Source organism: Rhincodon typus, chromosome 21, assembly GCF_021869965.1.
Source record: "Rhincodon typus isolate 14 chromosome 21, sRhiTyp1.1, whole genome shotgun sequence".
NCBI classification, from domain to species: Eukaryota; Metazoa; Chordata; class Chondrichthyes; order Orectolobiformes; family Rhincodontidae; genus Rhincodon; species Rhincodon typus.
The window spans coordinates 36,399,288-36,418,298 of NC_063352.1; the positions used below are offsets into that span (position 1 = coordinate 36,399,288).

At 41.5% G+C, this 19,011-nt stretch overlaps 2 protein-coding genes across 2 annotated transcripts in view; both read right to left on the minus strand.

Annotated features, from left to right (window-relative positions):
• The window catches only part of trap1 (TNF receptor-associated protein 1), a 187,805-nt gene that overhangs the window by 93,806 nt on the left and 74,988 nt on the right, over positions 1 to 19,011 (minus strand). The gene's annotated exons all lie outside the window — the stretch shown is intronic.
• The window catches only part of crebbpa (CREB binding protein a), a 125,520-nt gene that overhangs the window by 65,225 nt on the left and 41,284 nt on the right, over positions 1 to 19,011 (minus strand). Inside the window, exons 3-6 of the mRNA XM_048609655.1 lie at positions 12,419 to 12,595; positions 11,549 to 11,816; positions 3,646 to 3,763; positions 2,539 to 2,710 (exon numbers count right to left, since the gene is read on the minus strand). Of these exons, the coding sequence (XP_048465612.1) occupies positions 2,539 to 2,710; positions 3,646 to 3,763; positions 11,549 to 11,816; positions 12,419 to 12,595 (735 nt within the window). The remainder of the gene's footprint in view (positions 1 to 2,538; positions 2,711 to 3,645; positions 3,764 to 11,548; positions 11,817 to 12,418; positions 12,596 to 19,011) is intronic.

A 19,011-nucleotide genomic window follows, 5' to 3' on the forward strand; every position in this document is an offset into this window, starting at 1 on the left:
GGTGTTAGATTTGGAGGTAGGTGAGCACTTTGGTGATAGTGACCACAATTCGGTTACGTTTACTTTAGCGATGGAAAGGGATCGGTATATAACGCAGGGCAAGAGTTATAGCTGGGAGAAAGGCAATTATGAGGCGATGAGGCAAGATTTAGGATGCATAGGATGGAGAAGGAAACTGCAGGGGCTGGGCATAATTGAAATGTGGAGCTTGTTCAAGGAACAGCTACTGCGTGTCCTTGAGAAGTCTGTACCTGTCAGGCAGGGAGGAAGTGGTCGAGCGAGGGAACCGTGGTTTACTAAAGAAGTTGAATCTCTTGTCAAGAGGAAGAAGGAGGCTTATGTAGAGATTAGGCGTGAAGGCTCAGTTAGGGCGCTTGAGAGTTACAAGTTAGCCAGGAAGGACCTAAAGAGAGAGCTAAGAAGAGCCAGGAGGGGACATGAGAAGTCTTTAGCAGGTAGGATCAAGGAAAACCCTAAAGCTTTCTATAGGTATGTCAGGAATAAAAGAATGACTAGAGTAAGATTGGGGCCGGTCAAGGACAGTAGTGGGAAGTTGTGCGTGGAGTCCGAAGAGATAGGAGAGGTGCTAAATGAATATTTTTCGTCAGTATTCACACAGGAAAAAGACAATGTAGTCGAGGAGAATACTGAGATACAGTCTATTAGACTAGACGGGATTGAGGTTCATAAGGAGGATCAATTCTGGAAGGTGTGAAAATAGATAATTCCCCTGGGCCGGATGGGATTTATCCTAGGATTCTCTGGGAAGCTAGAGAGGAGATTGCAGAGCCTTTGGCTTTGATCTTTATGTCGTCATTGTCTTCAGGAATAGTGCCAGAAGACTGGAGACTAGCAAATGTTGTCCCCTTGTTCAAGAAGGGGAGTAGAGACAACCCTGGTAATTATAGACCAGTGAGCCTTACTTCGGTTGTGGGTAAAGTGTTGGAAAGGATTATAAGAGATAGGATTTATAATCATCTAGAAAGGAATAATTTGATTAGGGATAGTCAACACGGTTTTGTGAAGGGTAGGTCGTGCCTCACAAACCTTATTGAGTTCTTCGAGAAGGTGACCAAACAGGTGGATGAGGGTAAAGCGGTTGATGTGGTGTATTTGGATTTCAGTAAAGCGTTTGATAAGGTTCCCCATGGTAGGCTATTGCAGAAAATACGGAGGCATGGGATTGAGGGTGATTTAGCGGTTTGGATCAGAAATTGGCTAGCTGTAAGAAGACAGAGGGTGGTGGTTGATGGGAAATGTTCATCCTGGAGTTCAGTTACTAGTGGTGTACCTCAAGGATCTGTTTTGGGGCCACTGCTGTTTGTCATTTTTATAAATGACCTGGATGAGGGCGTAGAAGGATGGGTTAGTAAATTTGCGGATGACACCAAAGTTGGTGGAGTTGTGGATAGTGCGGAAGGATGTCACAGGTTACAGAGGGACATAGATAAGCTGCAGAGCTGGGCTGAGAGGTGGCAAATGGAGTTTAATGCGGAAAAGTGTGAGGTGATTCACTTTGGAAGGAGTAACAGGAATACAGAGTACTGGGCTAATGGTAAGATTCTTGGTAGTGTGGATGAGCAGAAAGATCTCGGTGTCCATGTGCATAGATCACTGAAAGTTGCCACCCAGGTTGATAGCGTTGTTAAGAAGGCGTACAGTATGTTAGGTTTTATTGGTAGAGGGATTCAGTTTCGGAGCCATGAGGTCATGTTGCAGCTGTACAAAACTCTGGTGCGGCCGCACTTGGAGTATTGCGTACAGTTCTGGTCACCGCATTATAGGAAGGATGTGGAAGCATTGGAAAGGGTGCAGAGGAGATTTACCAGGATGTTGCCTGGTATGGAAGGAAGGTCTAATGAGGAAAGGCTGAGGGTCTTGAGGCTGTTTTCGTTAGAGAGAAGAAGGTTAAGAGGTGACTTGATAGAGACATACAAGATGATCAGAGGATTAGATAGGGTGGACAGTGGGAGCCTTTTTCCTCGGATGGTGATGGCTAGCATGAGGGGACATAGCTTTAAATTGAGGGGTGATAGATATAGGACAGATGTCAGAGGTAGGTTCTTTACTCAGAGAGTAGTAAGGGGGTGGAATGCCCTTCCTGCAAAAATAGTAGACTCGCCCACTTTAAGGGCATTTAAATGGTCATTGGATAAACATATGGATGATAATGGAATAGTTTAGGTTAGATGGGCTTCAGATTGGTTTCACAGGTCGGTGCAACATCGAGGGCCGAAGGGCCTGTACTGCGCTGTAATGTTCTACGTTCTATGCACATGAATTGCAAATGCACGTTCTTGTTAGTTGTACAGATCACAAGATCTTGGTGCTCTGATTTAGGATTTACTTACTGACGAGGTAACTGTGGCAAGTCCAAATGTCAAGGCTTAATAAATTTAAATAAGTTAAACCAACAAGTAAGCAACAGAAGTGTATAAATATCAAAATTGCCTGCACTAAACTGCCAAGGCTTCCTTTCTGTCTATAGGGCAGAGTCTGGACACCCCTCTGTCTCAGTAGATCAAGGAATGAAGTTACCCCTGACTTTGGTGGGTAGGGAGTCCTAGATTCAAGGAACACAGTCTCAATATACAATGGACCATTCAGGACTGAGATGAGGGTGATGAGTCTTTGGATTTGTCTCTTGACCCTTCGCAGAGGGCTGTGAAGACTGTCGTTGAGTATGTACATGACAGAGATTGACAGATGTCTGCATATTAAAAACAACAGGGACACAGGAATAGCAAAAGAAAATGGTGAAGTAGAAGATAAGGCATGATCCAATTGGGTAGAATGGCCTCCCACTTCTGCTCATATTTCTTATGTTTTTGTGTCTCTCCTTGTTTTGCTACATTGCAGAAGGAAGCAGAGTAGCAAAGAAAAATAAAAGTAGGGAACATATAGGCAATAGCGATCAGAATTAAACATGCTTTAAGATGGTAGGAGGGAGGGCAGTGACCACAAATAATGGATCAAAGGAAAGTTAACTTGAGGAGCTGAAAATCAGATTTGAAGAACAAACTGGCAAACAATGATACAGAATAGATTATGGGTAATATTTGAAATGGTGTTCCATAGAATACAGGAAAGATAAAAGGAATCAAAGTAAAAATTAGACAGACTCTGCAGATGAATAAAGACAAAATGTATAAAGCCAAAAAATAAGAAGGCAAAGGAGCAAGTACAATCAAATTATCAAGGAATATGAAACAAAAGAGTTTTCTTAGTGATATGCGTGCAAAATAAAGGAAGGCTGTGATAGGAGAGGATCAGTGAAAGATGGAGAGGATAATATCAGAGAGATGGCAGATTTATTAAATCTTTTTTTTATTGCTGTTTACTGGGGAGATTGAACAAGCAGAAATGACATTAAATTACGAAAGAAATGCATTTAAGTAAAATGACTGAATAAACAAAATAAACTGTATGCAAATTGAGCCAACACTGTCACCACATTTAACATCATAGAAATAACATTCCAAGATAATAACTACACCTTAGACAGGCGCACACATTACTCTGCCCATATCTTAATTTTGTAATTGCTGTTGAGTTATTTTTAAAATTATATACAAGAAGAATTTGTAAAGCACATACTTTTTTCTAATAATTTATTACATAAATATGAAACTGAATCAATGGCACTTACTCTGTTGATTTCTCTTGTCACTGGCATTTTTCAGGGGTAGACATACAGGACAGTCATGTCGAGTGCAGTTTTTCCAGTGAGAGATGATCTGCCTTGATGATGCACAGTGAGCAACTGTTTTAAAAAAGACAGATTTCTAATATTAAACCTGTGGAATCAGGGTCAGATGAAATTGAATAGCGAGAACCAAACTGCTTTTAAAATGTTCTCATTTTATGAAACAATGTTAAAAGGTTACTGTGGCCGAGTGGGTCAGCACAAGACAACACAAAGCCATAGTAAATAATATCAGCAGACAATGTCATGCAGGCCTAACTTTTCCAACTGAGGAAAAGTATTTGGTACAGGGAGGCAAAGCATTTTGCTTTTAAAAATGAAGTGATGGGCTATAGGACCACCTTGCAGAAAACTTAATTTTTTCACTCTGCTCAGCAATTGCTCAGAGAAGCTGGCAGGTATGCAAGATGCTCTTCGTTAGAGCATGCATAGCGTAGAGGGGAGAGTTACTCAGCAATACAAACATACAGCCAGAAAGTTACTCAAGCCCTCCTCACCACTTGGAGGTTACTTGCACCAAGGAGCGTGGAGGAGAAGGGGTAAAAAGAGGAAAAAAAAAATATTTTTCAGACAATACACAAACACATATCTTAAAAGAAATGTTAAAACCAATCTTTGCTTCTTCCTGTTGGCCAAGATTTTTTTGGTGGTGTTCACACACGTGTGTAAATTTGGAATCAGCTGCAATGGACACAGTTACAATTACATTTGTTGCATGAATCCATTTGGAATTATACAGAACATGATAGCAGAAAAGATTTGCCATTTGAACCATTTCTGCAGTTGTCAAACATGAGAGCTAGATTAGAACACAAACCGTGAAGGGATATCTGTGAATTCACCAATCCTGTATTGATTGCAAACATATATCAGATCTTATTTTAGAATAAATATTGAGTTTAAAACTAGATTTAAATATTGTTGAGTGGTTCCCCTCCTATTAGTTTTAGTATTTTTAATGTTATCTTTGTAATACAGCTTTAAGTAATATAAAAAGCAAAATCACTAACTTGAATTTTAACATTTGTTGCCTGGAATCACTGAAGTGTTTTCATCATCAGGTTTAAGCATACTGAGGAAACTTTTATGAAATAGGACAGATTTTACAGGCATAATTATCTAATCATTGCCTGTGTTAACAGCATGTGATCATCTTTTTTTCACTACTACCAGCAGAGTCTTGTGCTTGTTTGTGTTGTTACAATTAAACCAAAGGCAGTGTGCGCATATACTCTCAGTAAATGAAACATTCACATTTTCACATATTTACAATGAAATAAAACCACTTAATGCATTGTAACCATAGGCTCAGAAGCATGTCATTTAAACTATCAAACCTATCTCATTATTCAAGCTATGCAATGGCTGATCTGCACATCAATTTCAAATCCCTGATGCCCTTAGATAATAAATATCGATAAATCTCAGTTTTAAATTTCAATGATCCAACATCTACAGTCTGTTGAGAATATCATCTCAGGTTTGTTTTTCTTTTACTTGTGGGACGGGGTCATTACTGACTGGCCAACATTTATTGCCCGCCCCTAGTTGCCCTTGAATCGGTGCTAGTGAGCTGCCACCTTAGTTGAATTCCATGATTCGGACACAGCAACAGTGAAGGAACAGCGATGTATTTCTAAGTCAGGATGATGAGTTGCTTGGAGGAGGGCCTGCAGGTGATGTTCCCTTGTATCTGGTGCCCATGAGTTTGGAAAGTACTGTCTAAGGATTTATGGTGAATTTCCGCAGTGCATCTTGTAGAAAGTATATGCTGCTGCTAATGATTGTCCGTGATGGAGGGAATGGGTGCTCAAAGATGTGGTGCCAATCAAGCAGGTTGCTTTGGCCTCCATGGTGTCAAGCTTCTCGAGTGCTGTTGGAGCTACACCCAACCAGGCAAGTGGGGAGTACTCCATCACAATCCTGACTTGCGCCTCGTGGATGGTGGACAGGCTTTCGGGAGTCAGGAGGTGACTTATTGTTGCAGTATTCCTTGCCTCTTACCTGGTCTTGTTTATGTGCAAGTCCAGTTGAGTTTCTGGTCAATGGTAACTCTCAAGATGTTGCTAGTGCCAATTCAGTGATGGTCACACTATTGAATGTCAAGGGTGGTCATTAGACTGTCTCTTGTTGGAGATAAGCATTTCTTGGCAATTGTGTGGCATGAATGTTACTTGTCACTTGTCAGTCCAAGCCTGGATATTATACAGATCTTGTTGCATTTGAACATGTACTGCTTCAGTATCTCAGGAGTCATGAATGGTGGTGACCATTATGCAGTCATCAATGAACATTCCCATGACAGGGAAGGTCACTGATGAAGCAGCCGAAGATAGCTGGGCCTCGGACCATACCCTGAGGAACTTTTGCAGAGATGCTCTGGAGCTGAGATGGCTGACCTCCTACCACAACCACCTTCCTCTGTATGACTCCATCCAGCAGAGACTTTGCCCCCAAATACCCATTGATGCCAGTTTTAACAAGACTCCTTGAAGTCACACTCAATTAAATGCAGCCTTGATATCAAAGGCTATCATTTTCACCTCACCTCTGGAATTAAGCTCTTTTGTCCATGTTTGAAGCAAGGCTGTAATGAAGTCAGGAGCTGAGTGGCCCTGGCAGAGCTCAAACAGGGCATCACTGAGTAGGTGCTGCTTGATAGCACTATTGATGACACCTTGCATCACTTTACTGATGATCAGGAGGAGACTGATGGGGCAGTAGTAATTGGCCAGGTTGGATTTGCCCTGCTTCTTGTGTACAACACATACCTGGCAAATGCCAGTGTTGTAACTGTAGTGGAAGAGCTTGGCTGGGAGAGCAACAAGTTCTGGAGCACAAGTCTTCGGTACTATCAACGGAATGTTGTCAGGGCCCATAGCCTTTGTGCATCCAGCACTTCCAACCATTTCTTGATATTACGTGGAGTGAATCAAATTGGCTGAAGACCGGCATCTGTAATGCTGGGGACCACTGGAGGAGGCCATGATGGATCATCCACTTGGCAATTCTGGCTGAAGATTGCTGTGAATGCTTCAGCCTTATCTCTGCACTTTTGTGCTGGGCGCTTCCATCTTTGAGGATGGGGATATTTATGGAATCTCCTCCTCCAGTGAGTTGTTTAATTGTCCACCATCATTCATGACTGGATGCAGTAGGACTACAGTTTAGATGTGATCTGTTGGTTGTGGGATCGCTTAGCGGTCTATCACTTGCTTATGCTGTTTGGCACACAAGTCCTGTTTTTCTAGCTTCATCAGGTTGACAACTCATTTTCAGGTATGCCTGGTGCTGCTTCTGGCATGCTCTCCTGCAGTCTCCACTGAACCAGAGTTGATCCCCTGGCATATTGAAAATGGTTGAATGGAGGAGATGCCAGGCCATAAGGTTGCAGATTGTACTGGAGTACAAATCTTCATGGATGTCCAGTCTTGAATTGCTGCTTAAAATCTGTTCCATTTAGCACAGTGACAGTATGTGAAGGTGGGACTTTGTCTCCACAAGGACTATGCAGTGATCACTCTTACCAATGTTGTCACGGACAGACCCGTCTGCAGCCAGCAGAGTGGTAAGAATAAGGTGAAATATGTTTTTTTCCCTGGTTGGATCCTCTGCCATCTGCCGCAGACCCAGTCTAGCAGCTATGTCCTTTAAAATCCAACCAGCTCGATCAGTAGTGCTGCTGGCAAGCCATTCTTGGTGGTTGACATTGAAATCCCCCACCCAGAGTACATTGTGTGCTCTTGCCACCCTCAGTGCTTGCTCCAAGTGTTGCTCAACATGGTGGGGGTGGAGGTGGTGGTGGTATGGATTCATCTGCCAAGAGAGGACGGTATATGGTAATCAGCAGGAGGTTCCCTTGTTCATGTTTAACCTGAAGCCATGACAGTTCATGGGGTCCGGAGTCAATGTTGAAGACTCTCAGGGCAACACCCGACTGTATATAACTTGTTTCCAAGATAGTAGGAACTGCAGATGCTGGAGAATCTGAGATAACAAGGTGTAGAGCTGGATGAACACAGCAGGCCAAGCAGCATCAGAGGAGCAGGAAGGCTGACGTTTCGGGCCTAGACTTGTGCTGCCATCTCTGCTGGGTCTGTCCTGTCAGTGTGACATACATATCCAAGGATGGTGATCGTATCGTCTGGGATATTATCTGTACAGCCTGATTCCATGAGTGTGACTATGTCAGAGTGTTGTTTGAAGAGTCTGTGAAACAGCTCTCCCAACTTTGGCACTAGCCCTCAGAAGTTAGTAAGGACTTTGCAGGGTCGACAGGGCTGTTTGTGCCGTCGTCTTTTCTAGTGCTTAGGTTAATGCCAGGTGGTCTGTCCAGATGGTCTCAACTCTTTGCTGAGACTTTGTAGTGACTACTCCAACTGACTGGCTTGCGAGGCCATTTCAGAGGACACTTAACAAGTCAACCACATTGCTGCGCTCACCACAGTGTAAGATAATGAATCCACCCCAATTTCGCTCTTGCATAATCCAGTGCTCATTTTAAGTCTCTCCGCTCTTATTCAGCATTCTCCTAAAAAGAATAAAACCACACTATACCTGCAAAATCAAGTATCAATTATTTTAAATATCTTGATTAGCTGTTTCCTAAACCATCCAACAGCTGAACACAACTGTGAGATGGACACCTTACAGTCTGTGCTTGATGCTCTCTTGCAGTTTCCTGCCATGGGTGAGGTGGATGAAGAATTCTCATCCCTTGAATTCAAGAAGGCAGCAGACTAATAATGGAAAGGCACCTGGCTGGGATAGAATTGGAATTGAATTCTTCAAGCACTGAAGTCCCATTTATTGTCACTTGTTTATGGCCATCTCCTCCTTTGCTGAAAGTAAGCTCTCTTGCATAGGCGATGCTTGATTCAAAGATCATTGCACAATACAGAAAACAAAGGCAACAGAGGAGACTCAAACAACCACTCCTTAACGCACTGGGAAAGCCTTTGCTAAAGTCATACTTAAAAGCTCCATCTACTTGCAATCTGTGCGGTTTCTCGGCTGGCAGATCTACTGTGGAAATGAGCTTCTCTATATGCCAACAAGAACAGAATACATTTCTTTATTTTACTTTCTTAGATCTCTCAAAGGAATTTGATACCATCAGAGATGGTATCACTCTTCAAGATTACAGAGAAAGTTGGGTCTCCACCAAAGCTTCTCAGTCTTAGGTATACAGAGCCCTAATCCACTGTTGTATGAGCAAAAGACAATTTGTAAGTCATCATCACATTACTCAAACTTCTTGTATACATATATACGAAGAAGTTCATGAATGTAATATTTTCTTCCCTCCTGGCTGTTTAAGCACAATTCAAATCATATTTATGGATTTTTTTTTTTTACAAGGAATCTGTTACTACATGATGGGCTATTTCAGAACTGACCCAGTACAAACATATTTAATTTTGTTGAAGTCATTCAGATAGTAGGATCAAATTATAATTCATGCACAAATATATTAATTAAGGCAAAGAACTGATTGTGAAGTGTTCACCTTTACAACTGGCTTACTTTCCTTCAGTTCTTTAGTACAGGTACTCACGGTGTAGAAAAATTGCTTTAGGTTTTTGGACTATTAACACTCAATCTTACTATGGTTGTCAAATTGAAATATTCTGAATAAATCACTTGAACACCCATTCAGGAAAAACATAGCTTCTATTTACATTGCATCTTTAACTTAATAAAATGCCCAAGGCACTTTAGAAGAACATTTAAAGCAAAATAGAATACGTAAACACGTGAGGAAATATTAGGTCAGATGACCAATAGCTTGATCAAAATTTAAGTTTTAAGGAATGTCTTAAAGGAGGAATTTGAGGTGGAGAGATAAAGGGAAGGTATTTTCGTATTTGGAGCCCACAACTCCAAAGCTGACACAATTAGAAGCAGGAATGTACAGGAGGTCGGAACCAGAGGAGCCGGGATATTCAGAGGGGTGTGGAGATGGAAGGGATTACTAAAGGGAGCACAAGTTCATGCAGGAATTTTTACATTAAGGATGCAAAATTTAGAGCTAAAAAGGTTTTCTAGCTCTGAGCCAACATAGATCAGTGAGCACACAGTGTTAGGGGAATGGGACTTGCTGGAAGCTGAGATGTGGACAGCAGAATTTTGGGTTACCTCAACTTTATGTAGTGTAGAATGAGGGAATTTCTGGTTGCACATCAGTCCTAGTCTAATGGTGCTGTTTGTGGACGGGTGTTGGACACAGGGGCCTTCTTGTGGGCCAGCCTGGGCCTGGTCATCAACAGGTCCAGGCAGCAGGCTGTGAGGGGGGGGTCACGGTACCCTGTCTGTACCTCTTTCATAGATTTGCCTGTGCTCAATGTCCACTGAGAGGGAGCATGAAGTGCCCACTGCCACAGTAGAGGCCTTTAGAGATTGGTGGGTACAACATCATCACCCTGGATAATGATATTTTCATAAGATTCCATTCCAGTACTGTAAGTTTCCGTTGACTAATTGTTTTTGCTACAGTGCCCCCACACTGGTTTAACTTGATTAATGTTTTGTTCGAAAAAGTAGAGTTCAAACAGCCAGGTAAGCATTGCAACAGATAGTCTATAGTAATAAAACAGCACTTTACCAGCAGGCTGTATGTGAAAAAGGTGAAGCTGGGCAATGTTATAGAGGTGGAAATAGGTGGTTTTAATGATGGCATAAATAAGGTCAGAAGTTAAACTTGAGAACAAAATGTTTTAGGATTAGATTTTGAACAGACAGGCTTATTCTCAGACTACTTTTAGGGAGAATTGTAGAGATTACAATTGGAGAATGACATCTGGAGCAGGTTCCAACCTTTGGCATTCTCAATATTCAATGAGAAGAAATTTTTGCTCATCCAGCATCAGGATGTCAGATAAGCAGTTTGATAATGCAGTAACAGTGGTGGTGAGGTAAAGGCGAATGTTTGCCCACATATGTATGAGAACTAACACCCTTTTTTTGGATAATGTTGCTGAGGGGTTACATGAGAAATGGGAAGCAATCAATTATAGATCCTTGATGGGCAGTCACAAGTAGTAATGGTCAGGGAGCAGGAATAGAAACTATTGCAAGTGGTTTTCTGGCTACTATTGAAAGAATAGAAGCAGGTTAGGGCAATTCTACCCAACTGGACAAAACCCGAGAAGCAGCAGAAGAGGACAGTATGGTCAGTGATATGAAAAAGAGTGCAGATCGATTAAGAACAATGAACAGGGCAAGTTACCTTGGTCAGTGTTACACAGGATATCATTTCTAACACTGATAAGAGACCTGCTTTGGTACTATTCTCAGAAACCATGGAATTTCAACAGCAATCGGGTATGAATAGCAACAGAAATGGTACCAAATAAGTAATCAAATACTAAAACTTGATTTTCATGCTCACAAATATGTAACTAAAATGAATTTCTGTTCAGCATATGTCACCTCAAATTAGCAATGTAGGAAGAAAGTTCACTATTGGAAACCAACCTGCATGGTTAGTCAGAAAGAGAGAATTGTCCTTCACAGCCACCTGCAGGGGTTCAAATAAAATTTAAAGTACTATACACATCTTTCAGACAAACACTAATCCGCTCCATTACATCCACTGAGACAAAAAACTGGGTTTTTGCAAAAGTGCTCTTCAGGATATAGGTTTGTCGCATCATCAACATCATACTTCTGTGTAAAAAAATGTTCAGAAAGCATTTAAAACCAAATGTCTATTACCACAGTCAGAACAGATTTTGGTTAAAGGATATTTTGGTTAACTTCAAGAGGACTGCATTTGAACCCCTGGCCACCTGGCTCGTTAAAAGCATGTAGGTGGTGCACAAACTAATCAAGTACACTTACCCTGGCAGGACTTGCCTGCCTGACAGTGAGTCATGTGATTCAGGACGTTTTTCATGGTTCGGCAGTGGGGCAGCGCACAAGGTCGCACCTCACCGTTTGCCTGTTCTCGTCGCTGACACTTGTGGGCATGAAGCAGTAGGACCAGCTGCTGCTGAATCAGTTTGCGCTTCTCAGGATCTGCAGTCGGTGCAGATCCCATTCCTTGCGTCGGTACCTGGGATGGTACTTGTACCATCCCAACCTGTTGAACCTGGGACTGCTGCTGTGACTTGAAAAGAAACAAACAAATGAAAGAGGGCTTAATATCCAGAGACAATTTCTAAACAAGAGGAGGAAACAAAAATAAAAGATCTTCTAAACAAAATTGAACACAGAGCAAAAACAGACAACACTGCTGCATTGGCAAGATGATTCCATCATAAAATTTCTCTCAAGGATTGAACATTTTTCTTTCAGGCAAGTATATCATTATGACGCTTTTTTTTTTCCAAACAAGTCAAAATTGTCAATTAAAACTAAGTAAAGTTATTTTCATCCAAGCAAGTTTATTTCAAGAAAGGGGGAAGAAAATGAAGTGCAGATAAAAATACGACACCAACTTTAACTCTGATCCCTACGACTGTTTCCAATGCTGGCAGCTAAGCTGGAAGGACATACAAGTTACTATACAGCTGAAAGATGTTCCAAAACTTTTCTCTCCATCAACCGTGTGAATTACTAATCTTAAAAGAGTCTAACATTTTCAACATGCAATGAGTTATCAGGTTTTATATACTAGTTAAAACATTACTTAAATTCTAAAGACCTTTCTTTCCATAAAGACATTTCAATTTCCTCAACCAGCATATTTGGAACATACAGCTCACTTACCATGTTTGGCACATTTGTAACTTGAGTGCCTTTTAAATCAGTTGGAAAAGGAGGCAGGCTATTGGAAAGATTGGTTTTGTTTTGTAATTGAGGTCCAACCCCTGCAGTGCCTAATTGCTGCCCACTAGCTTGGCCATAGCTTTGTCCAAATAGGCTTGTATTACCTGAAATCCCCATCTGGAAAGAAAGAAAGGAAATCTAATTATTCCAGTCATACATACATGCCTGAAATAATAAAAATTTTTTACCAAAAACTGGAATCCTTTCGAAACAAAAACAGAATCCCAAAACTGATAACATGGCCTGTTTACTATGGATGAATTGTGACTATGTGAAAGAAACACCAAGAAATTTGCAAGCAATGTAATTTTTCTTCACAATTATTTTCTCCTCTCAAAATGCTGTTCTATGTATAGTACAGATATATACAGTTCGCATAGTTCTATAGGCTGCTTTGGCACTTGTCAAAGTGCCGTTTTGCAGACAATTAATTATTATTTGAACACAGGTGACATCACAACCAAGCCCAAGCCCAAGTTTGTGTGCATCAAATGTACACATGGTAGTGCTTTCTAGAAGGAAAGCTGACTGAATTTTCTTTGCCTCCTGAGCCCTTGTAAACCTCTTGCCACATTGTAGAGGTAGTTGATCTTGACCAGAACAGCTGAAGAACCAAGAATCCTCTGTTATGTCTACACCCACCTAACACAACAAAAAACAGAGATCGCCAATGCATTGGAAGGTCTACATTATGGCTTTGTTTCAAGCTCCAAATGTTTTCTTGGCATGTGAAACATTAAACATTACATCTCAGCACAGACACAAAATGTTGTGTTTGAGAGAGTATAAAGGAATGAGTCAAAAATTAATTTCAAAAGCTAAAAACCATTCTCTGCTGCATGTTAAGATAATCTCAACTTTTGAATCAGCAGAAATTAATTTTCTAACAAAAATATTACGAAAGGACATGCTATCACAATTGAATTTGATCAGTTCAGCTGGAAAACCAGTGTAGGGGGAATAATTAAGGGTCTTGTTGCTGATCTTTATCCAGTAATCTGTGCTGGACAAGCAAGAAAATAGCACAGGATTGTGCTCAACTATAATACTGATAACAGTTTGACAGATTACCAACATTCATTGCCAAGAACGGGGTGGTAATGGTCTTGTGGTATTATCGCTAGGCTAGTAATCCAGAGATCTAAGTAAATTCTGGACACTGAAACTCGAATCTTACCATGGTAGATGGTGAAATTTAAATTCAATAAAAATATGGAATTAAAAACCAGATTGTCATATGTCATAAAAACCCATCTGCTTCACAAATGTTTTTTTTCGGGGAAGAAACTGCTGGTCCAGCAAGCCATTCAGTTATAATAACTGCTATAAAGTCTCAAAGAAGGTACGTGTACATCTGTGGATGCATTTTTTTTTTGCAGGGTGGGTGCTAGTGCCAGAACTGGGAAAGCTGTCTTACAGGCTAGTCAAACAACTGTCAGATATGATCACAGACACAGGAATCATAACTTGCAAACAATGTCACAGGCATTCCATTGGCAGGTCACCCCCGACAGAGGTGGCAGCAGACTGGCATACATTCAGGAAGAAGTTGTCCGAGGAGTCTTCAACATTGATGCTGAACCTTATGAAGTTTCATGGCACTGGGTCAATCATGAACAAGGACATTTCCTTCTAATTACCATGTATACACCTCCCTTTTCCCTTCCTACCTGTATGTTAGTGTACAAGAACATGCATCCTTGAAGGAGTCAGCAGAGGTAAATTAGATGCTTGCCTTCATTAGCTGGGAAGTAGAATTTAGGAGCAAGGAAGTCGAGTTATAACTTTATAAACAATTGGATTGAATACTATCTGCAGTTCTGGTCATCAAACTATCAGAAGGACGATAGTTTTGAGGAAGGGTCACCGGATCCGAAACGTTACCTCTGTTTTCTCCTTCACAGGTGCTGCCAGACCTGCTGAGCTTTTCCAGCAACTTTGTTTTTTGTTCCTGATTTACAGCATCCGCAGTTCTTTTGTTTTTTTATCAGAAGGACGAGACTGCACTGGACACGGTGCAGAGGTGATTCACCAAGATGCTGCGTGGGATAGAAATGCTCAGTTGTGAGGAAAGATTGGACAATGTGGCGAATTTGGGTAGTATTTGAGGATTGGAAGGCAGGATGTTAGAATATTTGGGGTGGGGGGGGGAGAAGGGTGCATGATCCCTTTAAAAGATGGTATTTTTTTCTAGGTTTGAAGATTTAAAAAGAACAAGTGCAGAGAGCTCCTGAAATTGAAACATTGTATCAAAGGCTATGTGGTTAACAAACCAGGCAGTGGTTTGTTTCGTTGTTAAGGAAACCAGTTTGAAGATCAGACAATTAATTTAAACTATGCACTTAGAAACTAAAAACTAATTAGACTTAAATCTGATAGTTTTGACAACCTAGGACCAATCCTTTGGTTAGAATTTAATAGGTCACCAAGGATATAAAAGAGGGCATTTGAAAATTGGTGCGAGAACAACTGCCATCTGTTAGAAATGAAAAATCAGCAGCTCTAAAGAGAAAATCACTGGCTCTCAGTATTCTCCAAGCTCTCAGGGTAACCATCATTTAAATAAAGATACAGTGGTACTCTTAGCTAAAATTCCTCACATGAGAATTTGACGAAGAGGGGCGTTCCTGAGGATCAGCAGAGACTGCATGGAGCATTTCCGAAAACGTATCTGGCTGTAATTTCAAGAGATTCAAGTTTTAATTTATTTTCTTCTTATTTTGGTTTATTTAAGTGGGACTTATATTTATTGAAACTGCATACCATTAGAATTTTGTTTTATATGGGAATTGTTAGTAAAGGAGGAATTGTTCAGTTTAATAGTAGTTCTATTAATTTGTTCGCTGTTGGATAACTAAATTGCTACTGGGGGAGGGGGGTGGTGGTGGTGGTGACAGGCAAGTTATACCACTTTTCACACTTCCTTTAACAGATTATGAGGTGAGCTTCTTTGGGTGTTTCAGGTTTAGTTATTAGAGGGGGGTCAACCTCTGCTTCGTAACAATAGGCTGGCTTTGTTTTTCTTACAGCAGAGAAGGATGAGAGGGCTCTGATTGAGAGGCACAGATAGAGTAGATCGTGAGAATCTTTTCTCTGTGGTAGACATGTCTATGACCAGAGGTCATAAGTTTAAGATGAACAGTTAGTGGTTTAGAAGAGATCTGACAAAAAAGGTTTTCACCCAGGTGACCAAAATATGGAATGTGTTGCCTGAGAGGGTGGAGGAGACAGGTACTCTTGCAACATTTAAGCAGCATCAGGATAAGCACTAAAAAATGCCAGGGCATTGAAGGCCATGGACCAAGTACAAGTAAGTGGAATTAATGTAGTCTGGTGCCTGTTGGTCAGCACAGGATGGTGGGCTCAAGTTCCTGTTTCTATGCTGCATGACTGCATGACTATGACTTCCTGCTCACCAATCTGCCTATCACAGATGCACCTGTCCATGACAATACTAGTAAAAGTGACTGTGCACAGTCCTTGTCAAAGCAGAGTCAGTCTTCACATTGAGAATATCCTCCATCATTTATGCATCATGCTGCGTCATATTATGCAACCATTACCATGTTAAATGAGATAGACGTCAAACAGATCTAGCAATTTGAAAATGGGCATTTGAACGGCATTCTGTCGGTCATCAACAGCAGCAGAATTGTACTCCACAAACTGAAACTTAATGGCCCAACATATTCACTCACTCTATCATTATAAGTAAGTCAAAGGATAAGATCTGGTTTAATGAACAGCGCAGATAGGCATATCAGGAGCAGAACCAGACATATCTAAAAATGAGGCGTCAATCTGGAAAAGTTAGAAAACAGGACAAGAATGACAAGTAGAGTAAGCAGAAAGTGACAGAGCTAAGTGGTTCCACAAACAATGGATCGATCAAAGCTCTGTTGACCTTCCACATGTATGGTGGTGGACAACTAAACGACTCACCGGAGGAACAGATGTCACAATTATCTCCATCCTCAATAATGGAGAATCCAGCATATCAGGGCAAAAGATAAGGCTGAAGTTTTTGCAACAATCTTGCCAAGTGGATGATCCATCCATCATTGCCTCCTCCAAAGATCCCCAGCATCAAAGATGACAGTCTTCAGTCATTTTGATTCACTTCAGGTGATATCAAGAAATCAGTGGGGGCACTGGATACTACAAAGGCAATGGGCCCTGACAACATTCCATCAATAATACTGAGGGCCCTAGAACTTGCTATGTTTCTAGCCAAGGTGTTCCAGTGCACTTCCAGCACTGGCAATGAACCGATAAGGTGAAAGGTCGCTCAGATTTGCCCTGTACATTTTAAAAAAAGGACGTCAAATGCAGCCTGGCCAATTACCACCTCAGTCTTCCCTTGATCATTAACAGCATAGAAACAGATCCTTCGGTCCAACTCGTCCATGCCAACCAGATATCCTATTTAAATCTACTCCCATTTGCCAGCATTTGGCCCATATCCCTCTAAACCTTCCTATTCATACGCCCATCCAGATGCCTTTTAAATGTTGGAACCTTACCACACTCTGCCACTTCTTCTGACAGTTCATTCCATAAATGCACCACCCTCTATGGGAAAAAGTTGCTCCTTAGGTCTCTTTGAAATCTTTCCTCTCTCACCTTAAACCTATTCCCTCTAGTTTTGAACTCCCCCACCCTGGGGAAAAGACCTTGGCTATCTACTCTATCCGTGCCCCTCATGATTTTATAAAGCTCTATAAAAGGTCACCCCTCAGCCTCTGATGCTCCAGGGAAAACAGCCACAGCTTATTCAGCCTCTCCCTATAGCTCAAACTCTAACCCTGGCAACATCCCTGTAAATCATTTCTGAACCCTTTAGTTTCACAACATCCTTCCTACAGCAGGGAGACCAGGATTGTAAGCAATACTCTAAAAGTGGCCGAACCAATGCCCTGTACAGCCGCAACATGGCCTCCCAACTCAGTGACTCAGTGCACTGACCAGTAAAGGCAAGCATATTAAACGCCTTCTTCACTATTCTGTCTACCTGCAACTCCGCTTTCAAGGAACCATGAACCTGCACTCCAAGGTCTCTTTGTTTAGCAACTTCCCAGGACCTTATCATTAAGGGTATAAGTCCTGCCTTGATTTGCCATTCCAAACAAATTGCTGCACCTCACATTTATCTAAATTAAACTCCATCTGCCACTCCTTGGCCCATCTGATCAAGATCCCATTGTACTCGGAGGTAGCCCATTACATAACCAATTTTGATATCATCTGCAAATTTACTAACCATGCCTCCTATGTTTACATCCAAATCATTTCTTTAAATGACAAAAGGCAGTGGACCCAGCACCAATCCTTGTGGCACACCACTGGTCACAGGCCTCCAGTCTGAAAAGCAATCCTCCACCACCACCCTCTATCTTCTACCTTTGATCCAGCTGTACATCCAGATAGCTAGTTTTCCCTGTATTCCATGTGATCTAATCTTGCTAACAAGTCTACCATGACGGATCTTGTCGGAAGTCTTACTGAAGTCCATATAGATCACATGTACCGCTCTGCCCTCATCAGCCCTCTTCGTTACTTCTCCAAAAAACTCAAAGGGTTAGTGAGACCTAATTTCCCACAAACAAAGCCATGTTGACAATTCCTGTAAATCCTGTCCCTCAGGATTCCTTCTTACAACTTGCCCACCACCGATATCAAGCTCACCGGCCAAAAGTTCCCTGGTTTTCCTTACCACCTTTCTTAAATAGTGGCACAATGTTAGCCAACCTCCAGTCTCCTGGTACCTCACCTGTGGCTATCAATGATACAAATATCTCACCCAGGGGCCCAGCAATCTCTTCGGTTCCCACAGAGTTCTAGAGTATACCTGATCAGGTCCTGGGGATTTATCCACCTTTATGCGTTTTAAGATGGTGCTGAGTAATAACCTGCTCAGTGTCTGTCAACTTGGGTTCAACCAGGGCCACTCAGCTCCTGACCTCATTACAGCCTTAGTTCCAACATGGAAAAAAGAGCTGAATTCCAAAGGCAAGGTGAGACTGATCACTCTTGAAAACAAAGCTGCGTTTGACCAAGTGTGGCATCAAAGTACACTAGCAAAACTGCAGTCAATGGGAACAGGGGTAAAACTCTCCACTGGCTACAATCTCAGAATAAGGGGCAAACCATTTAGGCCTGTGGAAACTCAGTCATTGAGTATGTTCAGTGTCAATATCCATACATTCATTGATAATAATGACATCATTACTATGTAAAGATATTGGGATAATGTGAAAATGTGTTTTGATTGGATGATCAGCCATGATCTAGAATGGCAGAGCAGGCTCAATAGACTAAGTGGCCTACTCCAGCTCCAACGTTTAAACTTTGATCCCTGCTGGAAATTGTGTGTGCCAGAGACCATGAAAAATGAACAAGGAGCAAGATATGAAAAAAAGGAATCCAAAGTATTAGAGATAGTAAGAACTGCCGATGTTGGAGTCAGAGATAACACAGTGTGGAGCTGGAGGAACACAGCAAGCCAGGCAGCATCAGAGGAGCAGGAAAGCTGA